This window comes from Phyllostomus hastatus, unplaced genomic scaffold (assembly GCF_019186645.2).
Source record: "Phyllostomus hastatus isolate PE091 unplaced genomic scaffold, TTU_PhHast_1.1 phas_contig_118, whole genome shotgun sequence".
In the NCBI taxonomy this organism is placed as follows: Eukaryota; Metazoa; Chordata; class Mammalia; order Chiroptera; family Phyllostomidae; genus Phyllostomus; species Phyllostomus hastatus.
Window position 1 is genome coordinate 2,521,190 of NW_025333543.1, and position 24,763 is coordinate 2,545,952.

General features: G+C 38.4%; 1 protein-coding gene across 3 annotated transcripts in view; it reads right to left on the reverse strand.

Annotated features, from left to right (window-relative positions):
* Window positions 1-24,763, reverse strand: part of CPED1 (cadherin like and PC-esterase domain containing 1) — a 273,386-nt gene that overhangs the window by 20,130 nt on the left and 228,493 nt on the right. For all 3 annotated transcript variants that reach the window (XM_045847151.1, XM_045847144.1, XM_045847161.1), the window contains 4 exons: window positions 18,857-18,993; window positions 3,845-4,065; window positions 3,487-3,588; window positions 3,018-3,105 (listed from right to left, as the gene is read on the reverse strand). In XM_045847151.1, the coding sequence (XP_045703107.1) occupies window positions 3,018-3,105; window positions 3,487-3,588; window positions 3,845-4,065; window positions 18,857-18,993 (548 nt within the window). The remainder of the gene's footprint in view (window positions 1-3,017; window positions 3,106-3,486; window positions 3,589-3,844; window positions 4,066-18,856; window positions 18,994-24,763) is intronic.

Genomic DNA, 24,763 nt, shown 5'->3' on the forward strand with positions numbered 1-24,763 from the left:
TAGGGAACTCAGAAAATACTTGGTGCGAGATCGAGTGATGTGCATTGGGTGCTGGGATCTGAAAGTCTTCCTGCCTACCCCTCTCCTCTGCAGTCTTCCGAGGCCTCTCCGTCATAAATCCCCTTCTGCTAATCTTCTTTACTGTCTGTTTCCTGGCAAACACACACTGACAAAGAGAGAGAACTGCACTCTCTATGCCTTTTCTAAAGAACAAAATTATTTTCTTGTTCCAGGTAAAAATGCAAATTACTTGCATTTGTTAACCCAACTGCAAGGTAAAAGAAGCAGTATTAATATGTCTAATTTGCTATCTTCACTGTGCTCATATACTTATGTTTACATTACATTCAAAGAGGAGTGTTTTGCCCCAAATAAAAGTTAAGAAATAGAAAAGGTCCATAAAGGAGAAATACAAAGGAAGAGACAGATAAGAATTTTTTCCATGATCTCACATGAAAAATGATGGTCAATGTTGTTTGTAGGCTTTTGATTGTCCAGTTACAAGCATTTTCTCAACTTTAATATATCTAATTATGAATGGTATGTAGAACTTTACAGTAAGCAATTTCTAGAAAAAGTTTTCTAGGGAAAAGTTAGTTCTCTGGGAAGTAGACTCTGGGATGGAAATTTGTATGCAGGGGGCTAACAAGATGGTGGTCTTGGAATTAACACCTGCAAGAGAGTGATGTGGTTGCAACAGAGGCTTTTGTGGATCCCACCAGGGGTCCTAGGACTGGGAAGCATCTTTGGAGATGATGGCCCAAATTAAGGAAAAGGGGCTGAGTGTTGAAACTCCTGCATGGGCGAGCTGGGTTTCTGGAGTGAAAGGCAGTTCCTGCTGGGATTCAGGTGTTAGTCATCATTAGTCCACATTTCCAGTAGCCGAGGGAATGTCTCAGTCCTGAAGGGGCAATCTGGGAGCAGCCAAATTGTACAAAGTATCATTCACTCATTCGGACATAAATATTTTTCAGGAGTCTACTATGCGCTGACTATTGTGTTTTGGATTAGGGGTACCAGAATGAGCAATACAGCTCTCCCTTTCTGGTCCTTGCTCTCGCAGAGATTATTCCAGCAGGGAAGACAGACAGCCATGGACTGTATCTGTTGAATGACATGCATGAGGACACAAGGCAATATTATTGGAGCTCATAGCTGGAATAGACCATGAGTATAGTTTGCCCCTTAAGTCTTCCCAGAGGAAATAGCATTTAAACTAACACTTTAATGGTGTTTGGAAGTTACCTAGGTGAGGAGGTGGTGAGACAGTGAGAGCCAAGATTTCAGAGACCTGGAGAGTGACTGGGAGCATGACATGTCTGAGAAACTAAAACATGTTCAGCATGACCGAGCTCAGTGGTGTTGTGAGTGTGCACGTACATGGGTGCACATGGAGTGGAAGTGAGGGGTAAGTCTACAGAGGAAAGCAGAGGCCAAGTTTCAAATGGCTGTGCAAGCATACGAGGAGCAGTTCAGATTTATTTTCTGCTTCCACTGCTATTATCCCTGTGTCTTTCATTGTATTGTTTTCCCCATCTCTTGTTCAATCCTTTTGTCTTTCCTCAGTTTGAAAGGAGTGATGAACAACACCATCTAAGCCCAGGGGTCAGGCATAATGTGTAACACTATATCTGGTAGATAGTAAGAAATGTTTGCTGACTGAGATGAACTGATTCAGAGTTAGTAACCTAAATATATGTGAGGAGATGCAATAAAAGAAGCAAAGTGGAGTTACCAGAGTCATCAAGAAGGAATATCAATCTTGACCTGTAGCCTTCAGATAAGATTAAGGGAGTTTCAACTCAGAACCCAGAGCAAAAATTATCAAGGGACACTTCCTTTTATTCTCAACAGTCTCAAACTTTTCAGCTACCCCAGATCCTAAATACCTCGATTCCTTAACAACCCCCCCCCCCCCACCAACTTCAAGGGGCTAGATTGGGAGGCCATGCTTGGGCCACTTTCTACCAGTTCTCCTGGCTTTGCATCATAGATCTGGTGTCCATGCAGGTGAAGTTTCAAGAGAAGAGAGGGGGTTATGTAATTTATGCTGGGGAAAGGTAGGCACACTCAACATTGACACAAAAATAAATCTTCCTCACCGTACATATTTAATGGACTGCTTTCGAGCCCCTCCAATTCCCAGCATTCCCTGAGCTCCCTGGCCCCTGGTCCCCTGAGCAACCACACACAAACCCAACTGCCAAGAACTCTCTGGGCTTGAACAAGAGCAGCTGGTTCGTTTACCTACAGATGTTGTCTTTTTGTCCTTTTTTGAGACTTCTCTTCAGTGTTAAGACTAACTTAACTATATTCTATAAGAACTGGTCAGAGGCCTCTAACTCCTTTCATTTATGAATATTCAACCCAAGAAAAAACTAATGATGCTAACTTCAAAGGTGATTTTTTTTAAGTGTCAGATATCATCTTCAAAAAAGTCACTCTTTCCCAAAGCACACATTAATACTGACGATTTCATCCCTGGTTTCAGCATGAGACTTTCAAGGTGTGTGAAGCATTACTAGGAAAAGGAGGTGCTTAAAGCATAGTCTCTCACCTCTACCATCAGCTCTCACTTTTTCAGAGTTTGGCACTCCCTTTCTGCTTATAAGAACTCAAAGCATTTACAATGTATTATGGGTTACAGTCTCTTTATCTCCTGGAATAATCCTAACTGATATGAAATCAATCCATAAGTATATTATCTCCTTTGATTTTTAAAAGATTTTATTTATTTTTAGAGAGAGCAGAAGGGAGGGAGAAACATCAATGTGTGGTTGCCTCTCGTGGGCCTCCTACTGAAGACCTGGCCCGCAACCCAGGCATGTGCCCTGACTGGGAATTGAACTGGTGACCCTTTGGTTTGCAAGCTGGTGCTCAATCCACTCAGCCACACCAGACAGGGCATGATTTTTATAAAGGTTGCTTAATATTGAGTGGTGCCTTTTTGTCCTTTTTCAGGTACCAGCAAAGACAGGAAGCACGAAGGTCACACAGCCTGGAGGATATGGCCTTACCTGTGTTAAAAAATGTACTCCATCCACTGGCAGATGAAATCCAATTCCCAACGTTTTGATGATCACAAGGATATTGAGCAAATTTTCCCTGTGAAATAATTGGAATTCTGAAGTCATGAACTTCAATTACATTTCTAGATGTGTGTGTTTACATAAAAAAATAAGTGGAATTCCTTTAGAATGTGATAATTGGGCAATGAGACTAATTTCTCATTTTAAAGATTTGATGTACATTAACTTTTTGCTCAGATAGAGTTTTATGTGTCAGTGGACATGTTTCAGTCTGTAGTAAACGAAGTTTGGATACCGAAGAACCATCTTGTGATTGGAATATTTTAAGCTAGACTTTAAGTACTTAATGCTAAATAACAAGTTGCTCTTTAAACAAAATCTTGATAAAGTTCAGTCACATCAAAAGTAATTTTTTTTACTTCACATACTAATGACAATGACTGTTGCAGAAATGTACCTCTTCAAAACCTTGTGAATAATTTGCAGGTGATTGGAATTAAGCCACTGAACACCACCAACAACCAAAATAGTCTGGCCCGAATTCTCCAGGGGACGTGATCTGAAATCCAGAAAGAAAAACAACACATGCTGCCTTGAAACAGATGGTAAACATTTTAACGACATTGCCTCACATTTTATTGAACCATATCTGGCATCCCAATCGCAGGACTGCCTTGTCATTTCCCACTCGTTTTCAGCCATATTACTTGGGCTTTAAGCTTTTCAGCACATTTGATATATGGTGAGCAATTATGACTGCTCGTAAAACATCAGCACATTGTGGCATTGTGCTGTTCATAATAGTTCCATTGTACCTTTGCAAGAGATGCTCAAGTGCTTTTTCAAATGTTGGTCTCAATGAAGGGCTTATCCAGAACTGAGGGTAGTAGGAATAACTGATCGAAGTCTTCCCATCGTTGACATTGTGATAGAATTTAGTGCCATGCACTTTCTGCCATTCCTGCAAGGTTTCATTCAGTCTTTCAATCAGATAGTACATTATCCCCCTGTTGGTTGAATCTCCAATGAAAAGAATCTACAAATTAAAGAAAAAATATTTGCTCTTAAGTCTGGCATTTACATGGTATAGAAGATAATATAAAATAATCTGTTGAATGTTCATAAATCCACAAAACTAAGTATTTGAAGAACAGCCCTTCAAACTGTTGGAAGTGGCATTCATTATATTCTCCCCAAACCTGCCTTCCATATTCCTAGAAATCTCATGTCTACTGACACACCAACTTATATTTAAAGCTTTTTGCTTCATGTCATCTTCAATTTCTCTATCTCCCTTATGCTCTTTAATTTCTCATCTAATCAACTTAAGTTTAATTGATTCAAATAAGCAGGAAATATTTTTGTGCTCTAGGAATACTTAGAGGTTTTCCTATTTCTTTTTATTGTGTATGAGAAAACTTGGAATCCATAGCAGTTACATAGCTCAGTAGAGGTTATGCCATCACTTGAGAAAAGAGCCAGAGGACTAGGATCTGATTTTCTGAACAGCTGTGTATGTCCCAGGGCAGTTATCCTAGTACCATTTGCCCCAGAAGTCTCTCACACCCACCCACCCTCACCTTCCCACACCTGCCCCCACCCTGTCCCCCAGCACAACCCTGCTTCAGGCTTCAAAGCTGTGCTATTGTTAATACTGCTCTCCTAATGGGTCTTCCTTCTTGCACAATGGCTGCCCTCTATTTCATTCTACATGCAGTATTACCAGGATAGCACTATAATTGGGATACATTTCCAAATGTCTAGCTCTGGTCATCACACTTTCATGCTTGAAAATCTTACTGGCTCCTGTTTCCTATAGAATCAGATCTAACTTCCTTAGGTTCAGCTAACATTTGCTGAATTTTTATTGCATATCAGACTTTGCTAGGTGGAGATTTCACACAGGCTACTCACTTTTAATATTCATAATTGTGAGGTTTGAGTCACTATTTCTCTTTCACAGGTGAGCAGTTTGAGGCTCAGGAGACTGAAGTTACAAATCTACTACATGAGGAATACAGGACTCAAACCCAAGTGCTTTAATTCCAAGTGCAGTGTCAATGACCCCATTTTCTCAATGTTTCCACTCAGAGTCCTACTTTTTCACTGAGCATGATTCACACTCAACAGCATCTGTTTTTCTTGTGCCAACCCACCTGCCTAGAAAGCGTCTCCTCCTGCAACCCCAGCGGAGTAAAGGCCACACAGCTTGCAGACCTGACACGAATGTCCAATGCCCCAGCCAGAATGACCTTCACTGTCCTCTGATTTCCTCACAATTTCTATTCCCCTATCAGATTTTATCAAAGACTGCATGAAATTATGGCTATTTATGTCTATGTCTTTTTTTCTCATATCATAACAAGAAGTATTTGAGATCACAGTCAGGGTTAATGTCTAATTTCTAATGTGCCCTGTAGTACAATGCATAGACTTTAAAAATATTTATTGAATTGAAAGTCAAAGAGACTTTTGTTAGAAACAATTCCTTTTAATGTCTTTGGATAACATTTATTTTGTTCTTCAGTGTTTTCTCTCTTTGTTGATATTTCTGTTTCCGTTAGTCATACACGTACTTCTGGTTTTAACAGCAGTCATTCACCATAATCTCAGGCACTGCTACATTTCCCTATCCACAGCAAATCTAGTGAGAACCTGCAAAGGTTTACTCTTTCTGTGGTAACTATATTTCAGTGGCTATGTGCAGAAATCCAGGAAGCACCTGCAATTTGCCCTCAGATCGTATACCGATGTCATGAGCATCATCGAGCTCAACTGAATGACATGAGATATCAAGGCCTCAATCACTGATCCTCTCAGTTGACTTCCATTTGGGGCAATAAAATTCTGTATGAAAAATAATTTATAAAATCACTTGAATTTCTTCTTACTGAATTTGACCTATAACTATTTCTGTTTGTTTTTCTGGCTGACATTTCTGTATTTTAAAAGGGAACTTTGAATAATCAGGGAAGCTCTTAATTTCAGTTACTAGTAAGTATTCAGCTCTTTTTGTATTAGTCTGCTGGGCTGCCATAAGGATGTACCACAGATTGGGTGGCTTAAGCAGAAAATTTTTTCTAATAATTCTGGAAGCTAGAAATCCAAGGTCAAGGTATTTACATGATTGGTTTCTTCTGAGGTTCTCTCCTCTTGGTATATAGAAGGTCATCTTCCTGCGTCTTCACTTGGTCTTCCTTCCATGCATGTCTGTGTCTTAATCTTCTTGTCTCATAAGGACACCAGCCATATTGGATTAGGGCTAATCCATACAACCTTATTTTACCCTAATTACCTTTCTAAAGGCCCCCTCTACAAATAAAATCACAATCTAAGGTACTGGGAGTTTGGGTTTCAGCATATGAATTTGGTTGGGAAGGAATATAATTCAGCTCATAATATACATAATGGGCCATTGAGAACCAGCTTTTAAACTCAGTTGGCACCAGAGGTTTTCCTCCCAGGTCCTTTTTTTTCATTTTAGTATCAAGATGCAGTCTCTCCCAGGGCATCTCCAGGCAGCCAGTAAGATCACAGGATGTCTGTACTGTGGGCTACAGAGAGAGATACAGAAGTGTGTTTGTTTTTTTTAATCGAAGTAGCTCCATGTTACTAAGAGAGAGAAAAATCTAGATTTCTAGGTTTTTCAGTGGGTTATCTGAAGATGCATCCACCATAGCATTTCAGAGGTAAAAGAGTTATGTTTCAGAACTCTAGGTACTGTTATTTATTAACTGGATCATCTGAGGCAAATTATGTGACCTCTGCAAGAGTTCACCCTCTTATGTGTAACATGGGAGTAATAATAGCACCACCTTAGAGGACTCCAATGAGATTTGAAATGTTTATCGTATTCCTGGCACATTGTAAGCACACTGTGAATGTGAACTAGCATGAGGACATAGGAAAGGCAAGCAGTATTTTTGAGCGCTGCCAGTGTGCCTTCCAGTGCAATGCTGGGCACTTCAAATTCATTAGCTCATTTAAGGGCCATATCAGAGTAGGCAGGGAATGTCTAAACCACAGCAGTTTCTTTCTTGCCCTACCAACACTGCTACAGCCCCCAGCAGGACTTGTAGGGTTAATGGGGAAACTGACACTCTGGAAGAGATTACTGGAAGAGAGATCATCACCCTGAGCAAACCAACACTCAGAACAGTCTGTCGAGTCTCCATTGCTGATTAGTGAATAACAAGAGCTACATGCATGGGAGAAGTATTACCATCGTCCTTTGCAAAACAAGTTCTTCTACACCGCAAATACCTAGATAGTATTTTTCAAGTCTAGTAGACACAACTCTTGAAAGACAACTTTCTAGAGAATTATTTGATCCAAGTGCCATTCTATCCATGAAAAGTGGAAATGATAAAATATAACTAAAATGAAAATGTAGTTGTGATTGTTTTTATCCTCATTTGAAGGCATTTTTTCATTGCTTTAGAGAAAAAGGGAGAGAGCAAGGGAGAGAGAGAAACATAGCTGTCAGAGAGAAACATTGACTGGTTGCCTCTCCAGTGCACCTGGACTGGGGATTGTATGCACCCCGACTGGGGGTTGAAGCCTAACCCTAGGTATGAGCTCTGATGGGGAAATCGAAACCTGCAACCCTTCAGCCGGTGCAGGATGATGTTCCAACCAATTGAGCCACATCGGCCAAGGCTGTGGTTATGAATTTAATATTCCTTGTTTTGTAGGTAACACAGTTTTTGTAAGAGGTTAATTGGCATTCTGAACTAAATAATGTCTAACTTCAAAATGTCAGCTCTTTTAAGCGTACACACACAATAAAAAAATATCGGGAATTAGAGAGGATCTTTTCAGTCACGTGATTCACATTCAATCTTTATATCTTTTAGATCATTCAATTTGATGAATTTAAAAGGAAATTTGTAGGTCAACTTCTATTTTAAAAGGTCTTACTTAGCATAACAAATATTCATAACTAGCCATACAGTTTCTAAATAACTCTCCTTTCTGGTGAAAATTATTGCCTTATGGTAGCATGCACAGGTGTTGGTTAGCGTATGCAATCAAAGAAAGGATATTGGATCATGAAATACAAATCATCAGCAAGCAATTATGAAAGCCTATGTATTCAATAAAACATTAAAATAACTAGTGTTCCCCATCAAAATAGCCATAATTGTACAAGTCCCTGTGATATTTTTAGTTCAAGGAAATGGACCCTCTCATATACTACTGTGTGAGCTGCAGGAAGGAAAGTTTTTGTCTTTTGTTTATTTGTTTAAATTGTTGAATCCCATGTCCAGAATAAGGCCTGGCATAAAACCTGCTTCTCAATCTGTCAAATAGATGAATAAACTTTGCTGTTGTATATATAAATTGGCAGTTTTTAAGAAATTTAATTTGGTAAAACAATTAAGAATGTCTACTAGAATATATTTTAGAAGAAAAATAAATCAGTTCTGGCTGGTGTGGCTCAGCTGGTTGGGTGTTGTCCCATAAGCCTAAAGGTCACAGTCTGATTCTGGTCAGGGCTTGTGCCTGGGTTGGGGTGCCCTCCCTGCTGGGGAGTGTGAGAGGGGCAGCTGGTCAATCTTTCTCACACAGCAATGGTTCTCTCCCTCTCTCTCTCCCTCCCTTCCTCTCTAAGTATGTCCTCAGGTGAGGATTAAAAAAAAAAAGAAAGAAGAAAAGGAAATCAAAATAGCATCAATGTTTATTAGATTGATTATATTAACATATAATCATACACTTGAGTTCTTTTTATCTGTTAACAGTGATATTGTAACAGGGATGTATTAGGATGGGGAAGATTTCACAGTAGCTTTTATCAAAAGACGATTACAATCAGAATAGAAATAATGATTGCATTTTTTAAAAGTAAAGTATGGGGGTGTATAGAAAAGTAAGTCCTGGACATTTAACTGTGATTAAAGTGGTAATATCATAACAGTTTATTCTTAAAAAAAAACATTTGAAAGGTTTTATTTTGAAGTTTTTACAAATTCAATTTTTAACATCTATTTAAATGTTTTCTTATAAATATAAAGAAAACAATTTTTTTTTTTAGCAAACCCTATACAGATACCCTCCAAGCCAACCTCTAGTACACCCTACTGTGCCATGTAAATGTAATCATCTTTTATACGTGGACCATGAGAGGAAGTGGGAAAGGACTCCCCTACCAACAATGATTTCACATCTCCTTTTCCTCTCTGCAGGGGATTTCACATCCCCTTTTCCTCTCTGCATTCACTTTCACCTTAGAAAGTAAGAGTACCAAGCATGTTTTGCCATAGGTTTTGCCAAGGAGGAATACCATGGTCTGGTCTTGGCTAATGAGGTGTGAGGAGATGATTTCTGGGGACTTGAAGGAAAGGTTTGCTTTCTTAAGAAAAACTGATCAACCTTAGTCAATGTCCATCTTCTTCATTAGATGTGAGATCTAATTCCTTGGGACGCTGGAGCTGCTGCATGCAGCTCAGTGTGCCCGTGAGACTAAATACTGCTGATACTCTGAGTGTAGAACAGAAAGATGGAAGGCACAGAGGCTCTGAACAACTGAGTAACTGAACTAGCCTGGGACATCTCTACCTCTGGTTATGCTGCAAAACAAATGTCCTTATTATTTCAGCCCATCCTACTTCAGTCTTCTGTTACTTGCAGCCAACATACTAATAAAGCTTGGGTGGTTTTTAAAACATGGTCCTAAAGTTATTTGACACTTTTGCCATTGAAAGGTAGGTTCTACATCCCCTCTCTTTGAACCCTGGTGGACTATGACTGCTTCCCTTATCAGAACATGCTGCAAGTGATGCTGTGTGACTTCTGAGCCTAAAGGCAATGCAGCTCCTGCCTTGTTCGAAGTCGTGCTCACGCTTGGAATTTGAGCTGCTATTTAAGATACCTGACAGCCATGATGTTTAGAAGATGACAGTTTATTCTTTTTGTTCATTTGTATTTTCTAAAATGAACACATCTTGGCTTTTATGTTAATAATAAAAAGCAGCAATAGCAGCATCAATAACAATAAATCTGTTTTGTTGAAAAAATATTTTGAAAATTCATATAAAAATTTAATACTAGCCCTGGCTGGTGTAGCTCAGCAGATTGAATGCCAACCTGCAAACCAAAGGGTGACTGGTTCAATTCCCAGTCAGGACACAAGCTTGGGTTGTGGGCCAGGTCCCTAGCAGGGGGCATGAGAGAGGCAACCACATATTGATGTTTCTCTCCCTCTCTCCCTCCTTTTTCCTCTCTCTAAAAATAAATAAATAAAATCTTTTTAAAAATAGTACTAATGAGCTTAAATAAACTTTATTTCTACTTCTGAAGAATGATTGCTGAAAAGAGTTGGGATCAAGCTTTGGTTCAATAAACCAATCACAGGAATAATGTTAATCACATTCGGGATTCCAAGAGCAACTTTATTTCAAAGATTAAATTGCATTTTTCTGTGTAGCATTTCTTTTTCAGTTCTGCAGTGCAGTGAGGGGGGCCTGTCTCCATCAAGGTAGGCTCTGGAGCAGAGCAGAAGCACCTGTGTTGGGGTGTGTCATGAGAGCCTGGATCTCAGAGCATCTGCTGGAGACAGGATGTGTTTAGGGAAGGTTTGTATCTGTTCCATTCCTGAGATTCATCATGCAGTGTGTTTCAAGAAGAATGAATATAAAGGCAGGTAGTCTCTCTGCCTTTTTCACACACCTTCATAGACCACAGGACCTAGAAGCACATCATGTTCCTAGGATCTAGTAAAGCTTGAAGCTTATTTTCAAATAGTCTTATTTAAAAACATAAATTGTTTAATTATCTTTATTTTCATTTCTAATTTCTCAGTTATAGTTCTTATATTTCGATGGGATATATTAAGTATTATAACAAATTGAACCCCTAAAGGTACAATGGCTTAAACAAAATTCAGGTTTATTTTTCCCTAGGAAAACAGTCCAGGTGGTCCTAGGTAGGTGTATGTGTGGGGTTAGGATAGGTAGTTCATTCAGAGTCTGAGGATGATTGGGCTGTGTCTTCCTCAGTTATGGTTTCCTAGAACTCCATGGGCATTGATATCCCATTGGGGAAAGGAATAAAGAGCTGCCCGGTTTCCGATGGGCCCAGCCTGGGAACGGGACACATCACTGCTGCTCACACGCCATTTGTTAGAACTCAGTCTCACGGCGTCACAACAAATTCCATGGGAGACTGAGACATGGAGTCAAGCTACGTGCCAGGAAGAAGAGAAAATGAGTTTGAGGAATACTTAGCTAGTCTTTACCACATTCTCCTACATGCTAAGTTTTCCTGAAGAAAAACTAAACTCTAAAATCAGACTTTCCACCTGTAAATTAGCAAAAGTGTGAAGTATATGAAAGGCTAATTTATAATCCACATGATGCATAAAAGAACTTCTATTTGTAGAGAAATAGGGGTCCTGGTACAAGTAATAGCAAGAAATATCATTTATTAGTGGAAATATAACCAAGATTTGGGGACTTTTTAATGTAAATACACAATAAAGAGTTTTTATCCTATTTTATTTCATCACAAATGAAGGAATGATGATATAAAACAATGCTGATATAAGTATTTTATTCCATTACCTGCTTTTTTCCAGAATCACCAAGGTAACAGCAAATTAAATTATAAGGAAATGAAAAGAAAATTATTGGTGGCTATCTGGGTTGAGTCAATAAAGGTAGCAAATTGTCTGAAGCTTGTTAGCTTCTTAGATTCTTTTGATCTGTTGAGGCTGGGGCAAGAATTAAGTATATGTAGAATCAATAGAGAGGGAAAAAACCTTCAAAAAATTGTTTCCTTCTTCCTCCATTTTCTCCTGCATAGGTTCTATCTTCAACATTCACAAAAGTGAGGATATTTTTTCAGATCCAATAAAGTGCATTACATACCAACAGGGCTCCACCCCAGAATTCACTGGAACCTTCCAGGAGGGGAAGTTACATAGGACTGCAATAGGAGCTACTTGTCCATTAATCTGGGCAGTACCTCCTTATTGGAGAGCTCTCACAGCTTAAAATAAAGGGAATGAAAGTGAGGTGAATAGGCGTTTAACTCACTAACTCTAATCCAGGGCCAAATACAATCCATATATTTACAAAGCTCACCATGATCAATTCTGACAGGCCCATGATTGAACAGAATTGTTCTTATAAGAAAAATACCCATTTCTAACCGAGGCAAGAGGTGATTCAGCTCTACAGGAAGTTGAAACTGATTAGATGGCTAAGCTTATTTAGGGCATGACAAAAATCTAGCTCACACTGTGGAATGTAATATGATTACAAGGAATGCTATCTAATGATGCATTTTGATTAAATTGGCTATAGATGACCAACCAAATTGTTCTTTGGGGCCAAGAACAAATGTAAATTGACATTTAGGCAAATCACTTTCAAACACATGAAGTCTGGCAGAAAAAAAAAAAAAAGGAAAACAAACAACTAAACAAGATCACCTAGACATCTTTTAGCTGTTCGGAACAAATTTATTCATCTCCATTGCCATTCCATTTGAACTGTGGGCACTGAGTATAGGTTATCCTTCGCTGGTGAGGGAGAGGGGCCCTCCTTTCCTTTTATCCTTCCCCTTTTTATTGAAACTGACAAGCAACAATGAATGATTTTTGTAACTATAATGGAATTTACATATTAGTCGGAAAATATTATTGTAAATTAGCCACACTTCAAAAGTTTAAACACCTTTAAGTCCAAGATACTACTTAACCTGCAAACATTACTTTAAAATTCAACTTACATTTCCTGTTTTAACAGCTGAATTCAAGTACTTTTAGCAAATACTGTCTTTTTATATTTCCCTTTCTTACTTGTACTCTTTTCTCAGATAATTAATTAATGGTTTAAATTCTGAACTGTTTTCAGCTGACAAACAAAATAAGGGCTTTTTAAATCCAATTTGGTAAGGCTCCTGAGTTTTTTCAGTTGCAAATATGATTATCATATTTGTAAATTATTTCCTATATATTTTGCACTGTGATTACAAAGTTATGCTCTGATAAATTTTTATAAATGTTCCATTCAGAGTTTATTAAGTAAAAGGTTTGTATATATGTAGAGAGATGTGTGAGAGTATAATTGAAAACATACCTTGTATTTTGCAATTGATTTTGCTTTGATTCAACAGGATTACACATCATAAAACCTATGCATATATGCAAAAACCTAAAAATAAAATAACTCATATTTGGATAGATGTAGAGTTTAAAAGGAGCCTCACATTTACCTGCCCTCTGTACACAAACACGTATGCCATAGAAACAGGATACAAATGTGTCCAGGAGAAACTTTGCTCCTTCTTCCCTCCAAAGACCAAGCCCCTGCTCACCTTGTTGAAATGAGGACAAGTGACTGAAGTACAGAAAGTTCGGTCCTGCTCAAGTACCACTGGGGTTCCTGGTCAAAGTTACCAGAAACTTGAACACTTTTTAAAATCTCAGCTGATATGTGTCTTGTTCTTCTCCCACAGGTTGGGCATTGACAGGTTGGCCAAAAATTTGTTTGTCTCTAGCAGTTCTCAATTGTCTTTAACTTCATTAGAAATATTTTGGTTAGGTGGTATTGTGACAGCTGTCATATCAGTGTGCATTTAAAAAAAACATGAAAATTGATGAATTTTTGTGTACCATTTTAATATTGAAGATGGAAGCAAATATGCAACATTTTTGGCATATTATGCTTTGTTACTTCAAGAAAGGTAAAAATGCAACTGAAATGCAAAAAAAGATTTGTGCAGTGTATGGAGAAGGTGCTGTGACTGATCGAACATGTCAAAAGTAGTTTGCAAATTTTTGTGCTGCAAATTTCTCGCTGGATAATGCTCCACAGTCAGGTTTACCCATTAAAGCTGATAGTGATCAAATTGAGACATTAATTGAAAATGATCAACATTATACCACATGGGAGACAGCTGATATACTCAAAATACCCAAATCAATAGTTATTGGTAAAAATGAAAAATGTGTCTTTTTATTTTACAGAAAAAAACATATAGACCTTTCAATCAACCCAATATTTCCAAGTATATTCTTGCATGTAAGACAGTAGTAAAAAGTTGCAAAAGCTCAAAATAAGAGCATAAGGAAATTCAGTGAAAAAAATTACTTGGAAATTCTAAAGAAAGCATAAAACTATCTGAATTTTCAAGTAGTCATTTCTAATGATTCTTACCTGCCCAGTCAAATCCTGTTGCTTTTTAATCTCATTCTTTGGAGACAGATAACTCAGTTCAATGTATCCCCAAAAGCTGAAGCTTGCCTTGATTCAAATATAAAATAAAGTTCTGTGTTGTTTTTTTTCTGTAGCACAATATATTTGTACTACATATTCCTGGTAACAGTGAAACTTTTGGATTCTCATTGTAAAAATCTCAGATTCACATATTAATTGAAATTTTTCATATTAGTGAGGCTAATACACCATTAGAATATGCATGTTTAGGTGTACTCCCACTTTTACATAATCCAAGATGCAGAAATTAGAGTTTACCAAAAAAAATGAGAAACTCAGAAACATCTCTAGTACACTCCTCACCTGCTTGATTCCTGCCCATCATCTATTACCTCCACCTTCTGTTCCTCTAGTAAGAGGGGAACCAAAGAAAGTAGTAGGCCCCCTGGCTGGTGTGGCTCAACAGATTGTCAGCCTGTGAACCAAAGGGCCACTGGTTCGATTCCCTGTCGGGGCACATGCCTGGATTGTGGGCCAGGTCCCCAGTTGAGTGCACACAAGAAGTAACCTCACATTGTTTCTCTCCCTTTCTTTCTCTCTCTCTTCCCCTCTCTCTAAAATAAAAAAAAATTTTTTTAAAGGAATAATGTTCCTTAAATAAAAAAAAGAAAACACTAGGCTTGAGTGATAGCTGTCACCACAGTTTCTTTGGGGGAAAAATAAAGATTCCAATTTTTTTTAGTTTAATTAAACTATTTCAAAATAATGTGATTGGTGGATTGTCTGTAACTATCACTTCCAGCATCTTTTCCAGAACCTGTGAGCCTGGGTCAGGCACCAGCCTCTGTGCTTCTCCCTTGTCTGCAGTTACCAGACTGTGGTAATGATCACACTTCTCTCATTTGTCTTCTCTTAGAAACTCAACACCTTGAAGGAATATGATGTATGCACTTAGAACACATGCTTCACTCCACAAAAGTTCAATGAATGAGCAACATGACATCACAGAACTTATAAATATTTTTATGAACTTAATAAGCGATCATCTGGATTCTCCTCTGTGGTAATATGTTAGGGACAACTGATATCAAACAGTTTCTGATATGGCACAGTAGTTGCTCTAATGGATTCACTAAATAAAAAAATCACTTTATCTGGTGGGATAAGAACTGTAGCAACATGAGGATGTTACTACTCCATGGCCCTGCCGTCCTCACATGATTTTCTGTAGAATGTTGTTTAAACATTATGTTTGCTTTCTTGAATGTTTGACATAGTTGAAAGAGTCCCCTGCCCCCCAAATCAGTATATAATATGCTTAAATCTAAAATATTCATTACTTGTTTTTCTATGTTTGTAATGGTTATGCTTTAACATTTATTTGTCTTTGAAATAGAATGATGTTTTAGAAAATTCTGAGTAGGATGAAAACTTAGTTGTTCCAGTGCTGAAAGATAAGAGTTTCAGGATCATTTTGCATGTTTATATTATTCTCATGGAAAGTGAAACATAGAGGTACTGGGGAAACCTTTTGCTAACCTACTCCTATTCATTAATGGAGTTTTTTACAGAATAAGTACCTCATAGGTATGAGTACTACCTATGGGTACCATAGGTAAATGTTTACACAATTATCTCTGTCTGTGTGGTGTATGAGTGTATGTACCTGCCTGTATATTACAAGGCCTTGTGATTCCATATAAACGATCTTTCTCAGGCTCTTCCTCCTTTGCACTCCCACTGCTCTGCCCTAGTTCTGAGTTATACAATATTTTAAAACATAGATTTTTTAGATTTACAAAATGTTCCCACAGTGTAAAATGAAAATAATACAGATAGTTAAACAGATCTCTTCACCTTTTACCACCCCTACTTCACTGTAGATCTAACTCCATGGGCATGTGGCCTGGGCAGTTTCATGGGTCCTGTGCTTGGTTCATCATGCTGCTGTTGACTTCTTAAAATTTTTAATAATTTGGAATGCAGGGTTCTGCATTTTCATTTTGCACTGAGCCTCAAAAAATTTGTAGCTGGTCCTGTCACCACCTCACCCCTCTTCCACCCCTTTCCACTTATGTAATCACTCTGAACTGTTTGCTGCTTCCAGAAATATTCTGTGTGTGTGAGTGTGTGTGCATTAGTTTTTCCATCGATGGGGTTATTCTATACATACTCTATACTTTTTTTGCATCCTCAGTGTTGCATGACTGAATTTTTCCATTAAATAGCCTCCACCTCCCCAGCACCCATTTCCTCCTTCCCCCAGGCAGTCTCCTGTGGGATGAGCTTTATGATTCTGGTGTTGCAGCTCTTCTGCTTAAAATGTGCAATGCCTCCCTGTTGTGTATAGAATAAATTAGCATCCTGGTAAACAAAACAGTCTCTGTAGGACCACAGCCAATGTGCTGGTGGGTTTGAGTTTCAGAGTATGCAGGCCTAAAGGACAGCTCTGTACCGAGAAGATCACGAAGAGAAGTCCTTTCTGCTGAGAAGTCAGCTGGCCAGCCTCTGCCTGAATCACCTAATGTGAACATAGGCCTTTATTTTTTGACTCTGTCTAACAGGTAGGAAAAAGTGATCTTCCCTTTGTCTTACCATTACTTTGAAGAGTTGCTAATAATTAGCCTAAAATCAGCAAAGACAATATTAGGGGCTTCATGTCTGTGTCCTCCCAAAATGCATATGCTGTAACCCTAACTGCCATGTGATGGTATTTGGAGGTGGAGACTTTAAGAGGTAAGTAGGTGTAGATGAGGTCGCAAGGGTGGAGGCTAATTCTTACAGGAAGAGGAGGAAACTGGAGCTCTCTATCTCTGCCTTGTTGAGGACACAGGAAAAAGGTACCCAGATCTTGGACTTCTCAGCCTCCAGAAATGTGAGAAATAAATATCTCTTTAAGCTACTCAGTCTATGGTATCTTCAGATAGACAGGAAAGCTTTCTACAAAGTTGATTAATCTACAGTATAGGATTAGACCACGTAGACTTATTATCTTACAGATGAAGAAAATGAGTCTGAGAAAGAAATGTATGCCATGTCCAAAGCCATGGAATTCAGTGATGAACTTAAATTAACATCTACCACCTTTCGGGCTAACAGATTGTGACAGCTTGGAATTTTCCTGAACCCTGTAAATTCTGAGGTTGGAATGGTATTCTGAAGGGTTTAGAGAAGTCTGATTGTTATGGCAACAATTGCTTTCATTGCTTCCAGTCCTGTATTTCCTAAGCTATAAAGGTTGGATTGTCCAAGTTGGTGGTTAAAAATGCCTGTGTAGTAGCCACTTACAGACATGTGTGATCATGGATGAATTACTCCATCTCTCTGAGCTTTAATTTTCTTAGGTGGAAAACAACAGATATAATACCTACCTCACCAAAATATGATTAGAAATAAAGAAGGCTTTAACTTATCTGTTTACTCAAATATTTATTAAGCAACTATTATGTATCAAAAATTGTGCTAGTAGTAAGATTATGGCAATGATTCACACACACACATATTTCCTGCCCTCATGAAGCTAACAGTCTGGTTGGACGTAAGGTGTAAGAAGGCAGCATAGTTCCTATACAGAACCAATGCTCAGTTAATAATATTAACTGGCAGTTAGTAATAATTTTAACTGACAGTTAATAAATGTCTATATGCTTTTCTTTCCTTCCTTTTTTAAGAGTAACTAATACTGCTACTTTATTTTTAGAGATAGTCTCAATCACGAAAATAGGGGTGCTTACATTGTAATCACCATGGAGAAGACATCCACCTCTGCCCCACCCCTCACCCCTGTCATTCTTCTGAAATTCTTTGCTAGGAGAGAATATGAGCAACAGCCTAATCTAAAAAAACTAGCATGCATTCAGTCCAGTGTCCTTTTTTTATGCACTTAATAGAGCTTTTCTTTTATAAATCAGTTTTTGAACTCAATCTTGCCCATGTATGAGAGCTTATAAACAATATTTAAGGAACTTCCCATCAAATAAAAAGTGTTTTGAAAATCTGGATAAGGCTTACTTACTTTATGGTAACCAAGCACGTCAGTCTATGTGCCCGGTTTGCACGTCCGAGAGCTCTGCTGGAATCTACCTAGTCAGAGCGCGCCTAGCAAGTAGACACTGAATGTCCAGGAAATCAGCTTAGAGCCACGCTAAAGGAAAAGCATCCTAAGGAGGTCCATGCGAGACCTGCTCTGGAATGTGAAAGAAATCAGGAAGGTTAGTGCGTCGAGACAGCACCATGCACTCTCTCAGCTCCAGCGGAAGTGTGTCTTACATGCAGTAACATTTCGCTGCTCGGGCGAGCTCCAGATGTCTGTTTTGACTGCTGTGCCTTGCTAGAGCTACGCTTGACAAGGCCAGCTGCTCAGAACTGCCAACTGTCAGTGGACATGGCAGGCTCTTAGCCACTTGTGCAGAGAAAACCAGCATAGAATTGGATCAGCACAGGACATGACTTTAATATCCTCCATCTGTCAAGGAGACTTCTTTGGAAATAACTGAGTGTTTTTTGAGCAAGAATTGTTAAGGCTCTTCTCTGATAACATTTATATTGTTAGTTATCCTCTGCAGAGTGAGAAAGAGGGAATAGGTTTAGAAGATATGACTGTGTGGCCTTTGGTGCTGCAAGTGGTGGAAATGAAAGGCTTCCCCCACTGGATCCAGAACCTACCTTCCTTCCTCCCAGGCACTGCTGCAGCTGAGACTTAGTTAGGACACCATATTGGCAATTGTAGGGCTGCCAAGTTATTTCTCTCCAGTCACAGGTTCTGTTGTCTGAACAACTAAGGCAAGGCACGATCCATTGGCCTGGAATAGACAGCAAAACCTCCTTTGGTTCAGTTTCTACTGAAGAAATTATAGTTTGCAAGTAACCTTAGGATTCAACTGTGGCACATCATCATAGAAGTTGCAGTGAGAAGACTGTTCTTGCCATACAAATTGAGTGGTGCAATGCATGGCCTCCTTCCAACCAAACAGAATCTGCATGATAATGTTCTGAAATAACACAGTTCATGCTAGAATCAGGCATGAGTTCTGTTCCATGAAACCACATACTTATAAAAACTTAAGTGATCAGGTACTACTCAACTAAAAAGTATATTTTAAAATAATTTTTAAAAATAATTATATTTTTAAATAGTACATTAGGGCCTTAATAGAACCAAAGTAGGTGGAGAGCCACTAATATTGAACTATTCGACCACAAGTATTTACTAGTTTAACTCATGTTTATGTTAGCAATCCAATAAGAATATTACTTTAACATTCTGATAATTTATTATTTTAAGACTAGTTCCCTAATTTGATTGATGGCCTTTTGATGTGAATCTCTTCACCTCTTTCCAGCTCTGTTGCCTTTGTTTCTTCAGCTGTTAGATGAGGTATGCACTGTTCTCACATGGCTGGTGTGAGGATTTAATGGGATAATGTATTTAATGTATTGAGCACAGTTACAATACCATATTTGCCTTTGTTACTAGCAGAATTTAGGCACAAATTAGGTCACAAGCTTTAATAAATGTTTATGAAATAAATGAATATTTACAATGTAGTTAAGATCTTTTCTGTTTTATTGATAAAGTAATATGTATCCAAAACACTTCGGCTTTCAGTGTGAATAGATACATTAATAATTTATTAGAAAAACACCAAGAAATGATTTTTGATTTTTCTTTGTTTGTTTTTTCAGAAATGGAATGTGGACTAGCACATTAAACACGAAGTGGTCATTTATCTCCTTTGTGGAGAATATCCTGATATCTACAACGTTAAGTTACTCTATCCTAAAGGTCTTGCTTATATTATCACTAAGTGTTTCACTTTAAAATATTGGGGAGCTGAATATTCCCAGCTAGTTTTTTGAGTTAGAAAAGAAAAGCTCAAACAATTGTTGAGCTTTTAACCATTCTGGCTTTGATTCATGGTTCTGCTAACAGAAGTATCTGCTGTCACATTAACTTTAGCAGGAAAAATTTCTCCTTTTAGGGGATGAATATGGTGCAGTTTGCATTTCATGACCTCAGGGATGTCAGAATTGTGTGTGTGAATATGTGTGTGGAAATAGTCATGGATAACAAAATTTGAAAGTAGATCTAGTTTAGTGCTTACTAAATGGTCACAGAAAGAAGAAGAAGTGTAGGTATGGTGAGAGAGAAACTGGGGAACATAAAAGAAAATATTACTCTCTGGCAAAATTTTAATTTAGTACTTTAGTGAGATGGTTACCCTGTTAGATACTATTGGTGTTAAAATATCACAACAATTTAAAAAATAATTAACATTTTCATAGCACCTGCCAGGTGCTAGAGATATTCTGAGCACTTTTAGTGAATCAACTTATTTAAACCTTCTAACTATGTTAAACCTCAAAAGGTTATAATCAGATCCCAGGCTTATAATTCACACATGTAAAATAATTATAGCATAATAATAAGTAATGCATAATTGAGTAAAAATACCTGCATGGCACTAAAAGAGCCTGGGCTTTGGAGACACACACCTGGGCTCTGCCTCCAGCTAGTTCTGTGGATCTCAACGCTGCTCATTAGGGTCACCTGGAAAGCTTTAAAATCCCCATATCCAGCTTGTTTGTCAGACTGATGAAATCAGAGCTCTGGGTATGGGACTCAGGCAGTATTGTTAAAGTGGTTTTCAGTTAATTCCATATGCAGCCAAGGTTGAGGACTACTTTTTAACTTGTACAGATTCACTTAATCTTTTCTCTATAAGGAAAATACAAGGGAGGACCACTGGAATTATCTTCTGGAGGGCAGGCCCCTTGTAGTACAAGCTTCCCCCACTAGGTGAGTGTCCTAGGAACCCATCTGTACCGGTGTACCAGTTGGCATTGTTGTGAGAGGCTATGTTTGGCTACAGTGAATTTGTTTTAAAGGCTCTTGCAATGTGTTTGTCCATTTCATGATGGCTGATTTCCAAATGCACCTGCCCACACTGTACTGAGTGTTCAGTAGTTCTTGACCAAAAGGAGAGTGACCCCTATGCCCCACCCTCCCTGTTTACACAATCTCGTTATGAGTGACTATTTTTCCCCCAGATGAAAAGTCCTCAAAGGGAAACATTTTGTCAATGTGGAAGCAAGGAAACAAAAAAAACAGCAGAAGCACTAAAAGGCATCAAAATTGATTAGTTCAAAAACTGTTTTAAGCAGTTGAAAAAATGTCTCAATAGCGGTATTGCATCAAATAGAGAGTATTTTGAAGGTGACTGAAGTTTAAACATGTAAGAATAAATGCACAACTTTTGATAAATAAATTACAGGGGTTTTGAGGGGTTCCTCCTCGTATGTATAGCATCTCCCATAGTTCCTGGTATCTAGAAATTGATGAACATATTTTATTCTCCACCCCCACCTTAAGTAAGCCACGGTAGTTCAGAATAAAGAGGGTGCCATGGGGGCAAGAGTTGTCTGGAAGATTCCATGGAACACGTAAAGTGAAATCAGGTCTTTTGGATAGACAAGATTTGGACATATGGAATGGGTGGTGCTTTGGGATAGTGATGAGGGGGCCTGAAGTGGGGCTGCAGACATGACTGGATATGTTGGAGAGAGAAAGGTCTGCTGGGTGAAAGGTGTTTCCAAAGTTTCCACATGCGGAGTACAGCAGTACTGCTAAAAGATGCAATGCAGCAAATTTTAAGAGTGTGTTTGTTTCACCATCCAATTCTCTTCTACAATTTTTCTGTGTTTTTTATTCAAAATATAATTTGCTTTCTAAATGTAATTTTGACCTGGCATACAGGGTTTATAATCAATAACCAACCCCTTCACCTCTTTGCTTGGTCTCTTCTTATTCTATGTGATTTAGATACAGCCTTATGTTGAATGTTTGTTGTTTAATTCCTCAAGAAACCTCCTTCTGGAAGAGCCTTTACTTCATAGAGATGAGTATTTTGTGGGCATATAGAACTCTCTGGGATGGGGTTGGAATGGATCTCCTGCTTTACTTCCTCCTCTTTTAGAGGTAAGATTAGCTGAGGTCCACGGAGTTAAATGACGGAAGCATAGTGCTATTAATGACTGGGGCTGGACCAGAACTGAGGCCTACGAGTCTCCAGTTTGCTGGTCCTTTTATTACGTTTGGTCAGCACAAAATCATCAGCTGAAAATGAAATATGGCCTGACTGTCTCTCTGGTAGCCCTTACAGGAAAACCTAAAAACAGTTGTTGTTTTTTTTTAATGAATTTATCTTTACTTCAAATACCTGAATTTACTCAACATTGATTGAGATTATGTTTAAAATAAAAACATTGCTGTTAATTTTCTTTCTAATAGGATGGTGGGATAGGACGTGAAGGTATTTCTGTTAATGAGATTATATGTGGTAATATTTGGAGGGGCTCAGCTTTCTTTCACCAGGTCCCTCCCACAGACATTTCTCCTAACCCCGCACCCTTTGTTCGCAGCGAATTTTGCACAAACGGAGGCCTTTTTTGACTGCTTGCTGCTAGGCTGAAGAAACAAGTGGCCAAATACAAGCATGTCATCCAAATATGGGTGCAATTAGTTTGCGGGCACAGAATCACAGGCACATAAAAAGGACAACTAACTGATTGGGTCTCTAAAAATTTGGCCTCAGTGGTTCCTCCTACTATATATTTACACAGTCATAACTCTCTGTGTTTTTGTATTGGTTGAAAGTGCCTTTTTATTGAGTTAGTAATACTGCTTAAAATAGACATCTGCATAACATCTGCAGGACTGGTGTTCCATGCTATTTTAAATGATACCAACTCTTAACTAAAATTGTCAAAAAGGACATAAATTCTACTGAGGGAATCAAAGCTGTGATTTTTGAAATAAAATATGACATATGTTTTCAGGAAAAACATTTTAAGGCATAAAACTGCCTTTTGGGAGAAGTTATATGATTTGTAATTATAGCTTTGCACTTAATGCAAGTTATAGTTCAGTCATTTAGTGAATCGGATTGGGCAATGTAATGGAGAAAAAAATTTAAGTTTGTAATTTAGGACCACAGTGAGATATCAAATCATACAGATGATCATACTAATTCCAGACTTTATAATGCTATAAAATAAAGCAGTTTTGACATAAGAAGAAAAATACTACCCATATTTTCAGTATTAGAAACATTAAAGTATAAGTTGTCATGTTTTCTTCCTAAAAATATGATTAAGCTTTTGTTTACATATCATAAAATGAAATCTGAACAATTTTCCTTAAAGATCACTCTCATTCAATAGTCATTGCATAAATTTATTTTTCCAAATAAGAAGAATTAATTTCTCTTTGTTAAGTAACAGATTTTATTCTCAGGTTACATCTTATAATTGAATTATTTTCTAAAGATTAGAAATCAACTTAAGAGTTACATAAAAGAAAACAGTCACTCAAGATTATATTAGCTAGTATTATTAAAAAGACATTTTGACCATTGTTACATTGGCAATGTGAAAAAAATGAATCCAGTCCTGCCAAATGCTTATATCACGCTGTGAAAATCAGATTTTGGAAACAACCTGTGGCCTAAAAAACAATAAGCTGAAGCTAGAGCTCCTAAATAAACTTCCTGCCAATGCTGTCTACCATGATAACATCTTCCAGCAGGAGGGAGCCCTACCATCAAGGGAGGAAATCAAAAAACCCATTTTTGCAAACCACTGTCGCCGATCTCACTCATTTCCTTGGACTCCTTAGGACCTCCCAGGTGGAGCAGTTACCCCTGGCTGACTGTGCCCTGGCTGCTCACATTCTTCTGTGCAAGGGGGAAGGCTTGGATCTTGGTTTTAGTTCAGCAACCATTTTAAAATCATCTATTAGACTTTGAAAGGGACAATCTCTGCTCTGGAGAAACATGCAATCCAGGGCAGTCATCAGTCAAAATGCATTGCTAGTGCACCATTAACATATTAATACACATACACTGTAACATGTGTGCGAATACTCGTATATATATTATGTGCATTATAAAATAAAAATAAGAATGATTAGATAAAAATAAATGTACATGTTTTAATCCTAACTGGCTTTGTCTTGTGTCACTGACCCACTCCGATGCATCATTCCACTTCACCGACTACTGATGAGACAGAGAGAAACATGGAAAACGAGTGCTTAAAGCCATGAGGTAAGTGCTATTGTAGACAAGCATCCAAAGTATTCTGGGGGCACAGAAGAGAAGCTAATCTGGAGGTGTGGTGGTAAAGAAAGGCTTTCCAGAAGGAAGATACAGCATCAGGAGAACTGGCCGAAGATGAGAAGACGACCTGCAGGAGCAGGGAATGACGGGGACAAAGCCTGGAGTCCTGCAGCAGCATTGCTGACATAAAGTGAGGCCGAGAGGCAGGGATGAGTTGGGAGAGATAGGAAGGGTCGGGTTATGCAGGCCTGGAATTGTCAGACTAGGATGAAGGGCTTGCCTGAGGAGTGCATTTGGGGGGTTTCTCTAAGGAAGCCCAGCTGCTCAGGTTACCAGGAGGCTCCTGGTCTATGGGCCTCCCCAGGGAGGAGCAGGCTCCGCCACAGCTTCGTGTCAGCGCCTGGTGTAAATTACTGCAAATCTAACAGACAAGACCTCTTGAAGAATCTCAGTA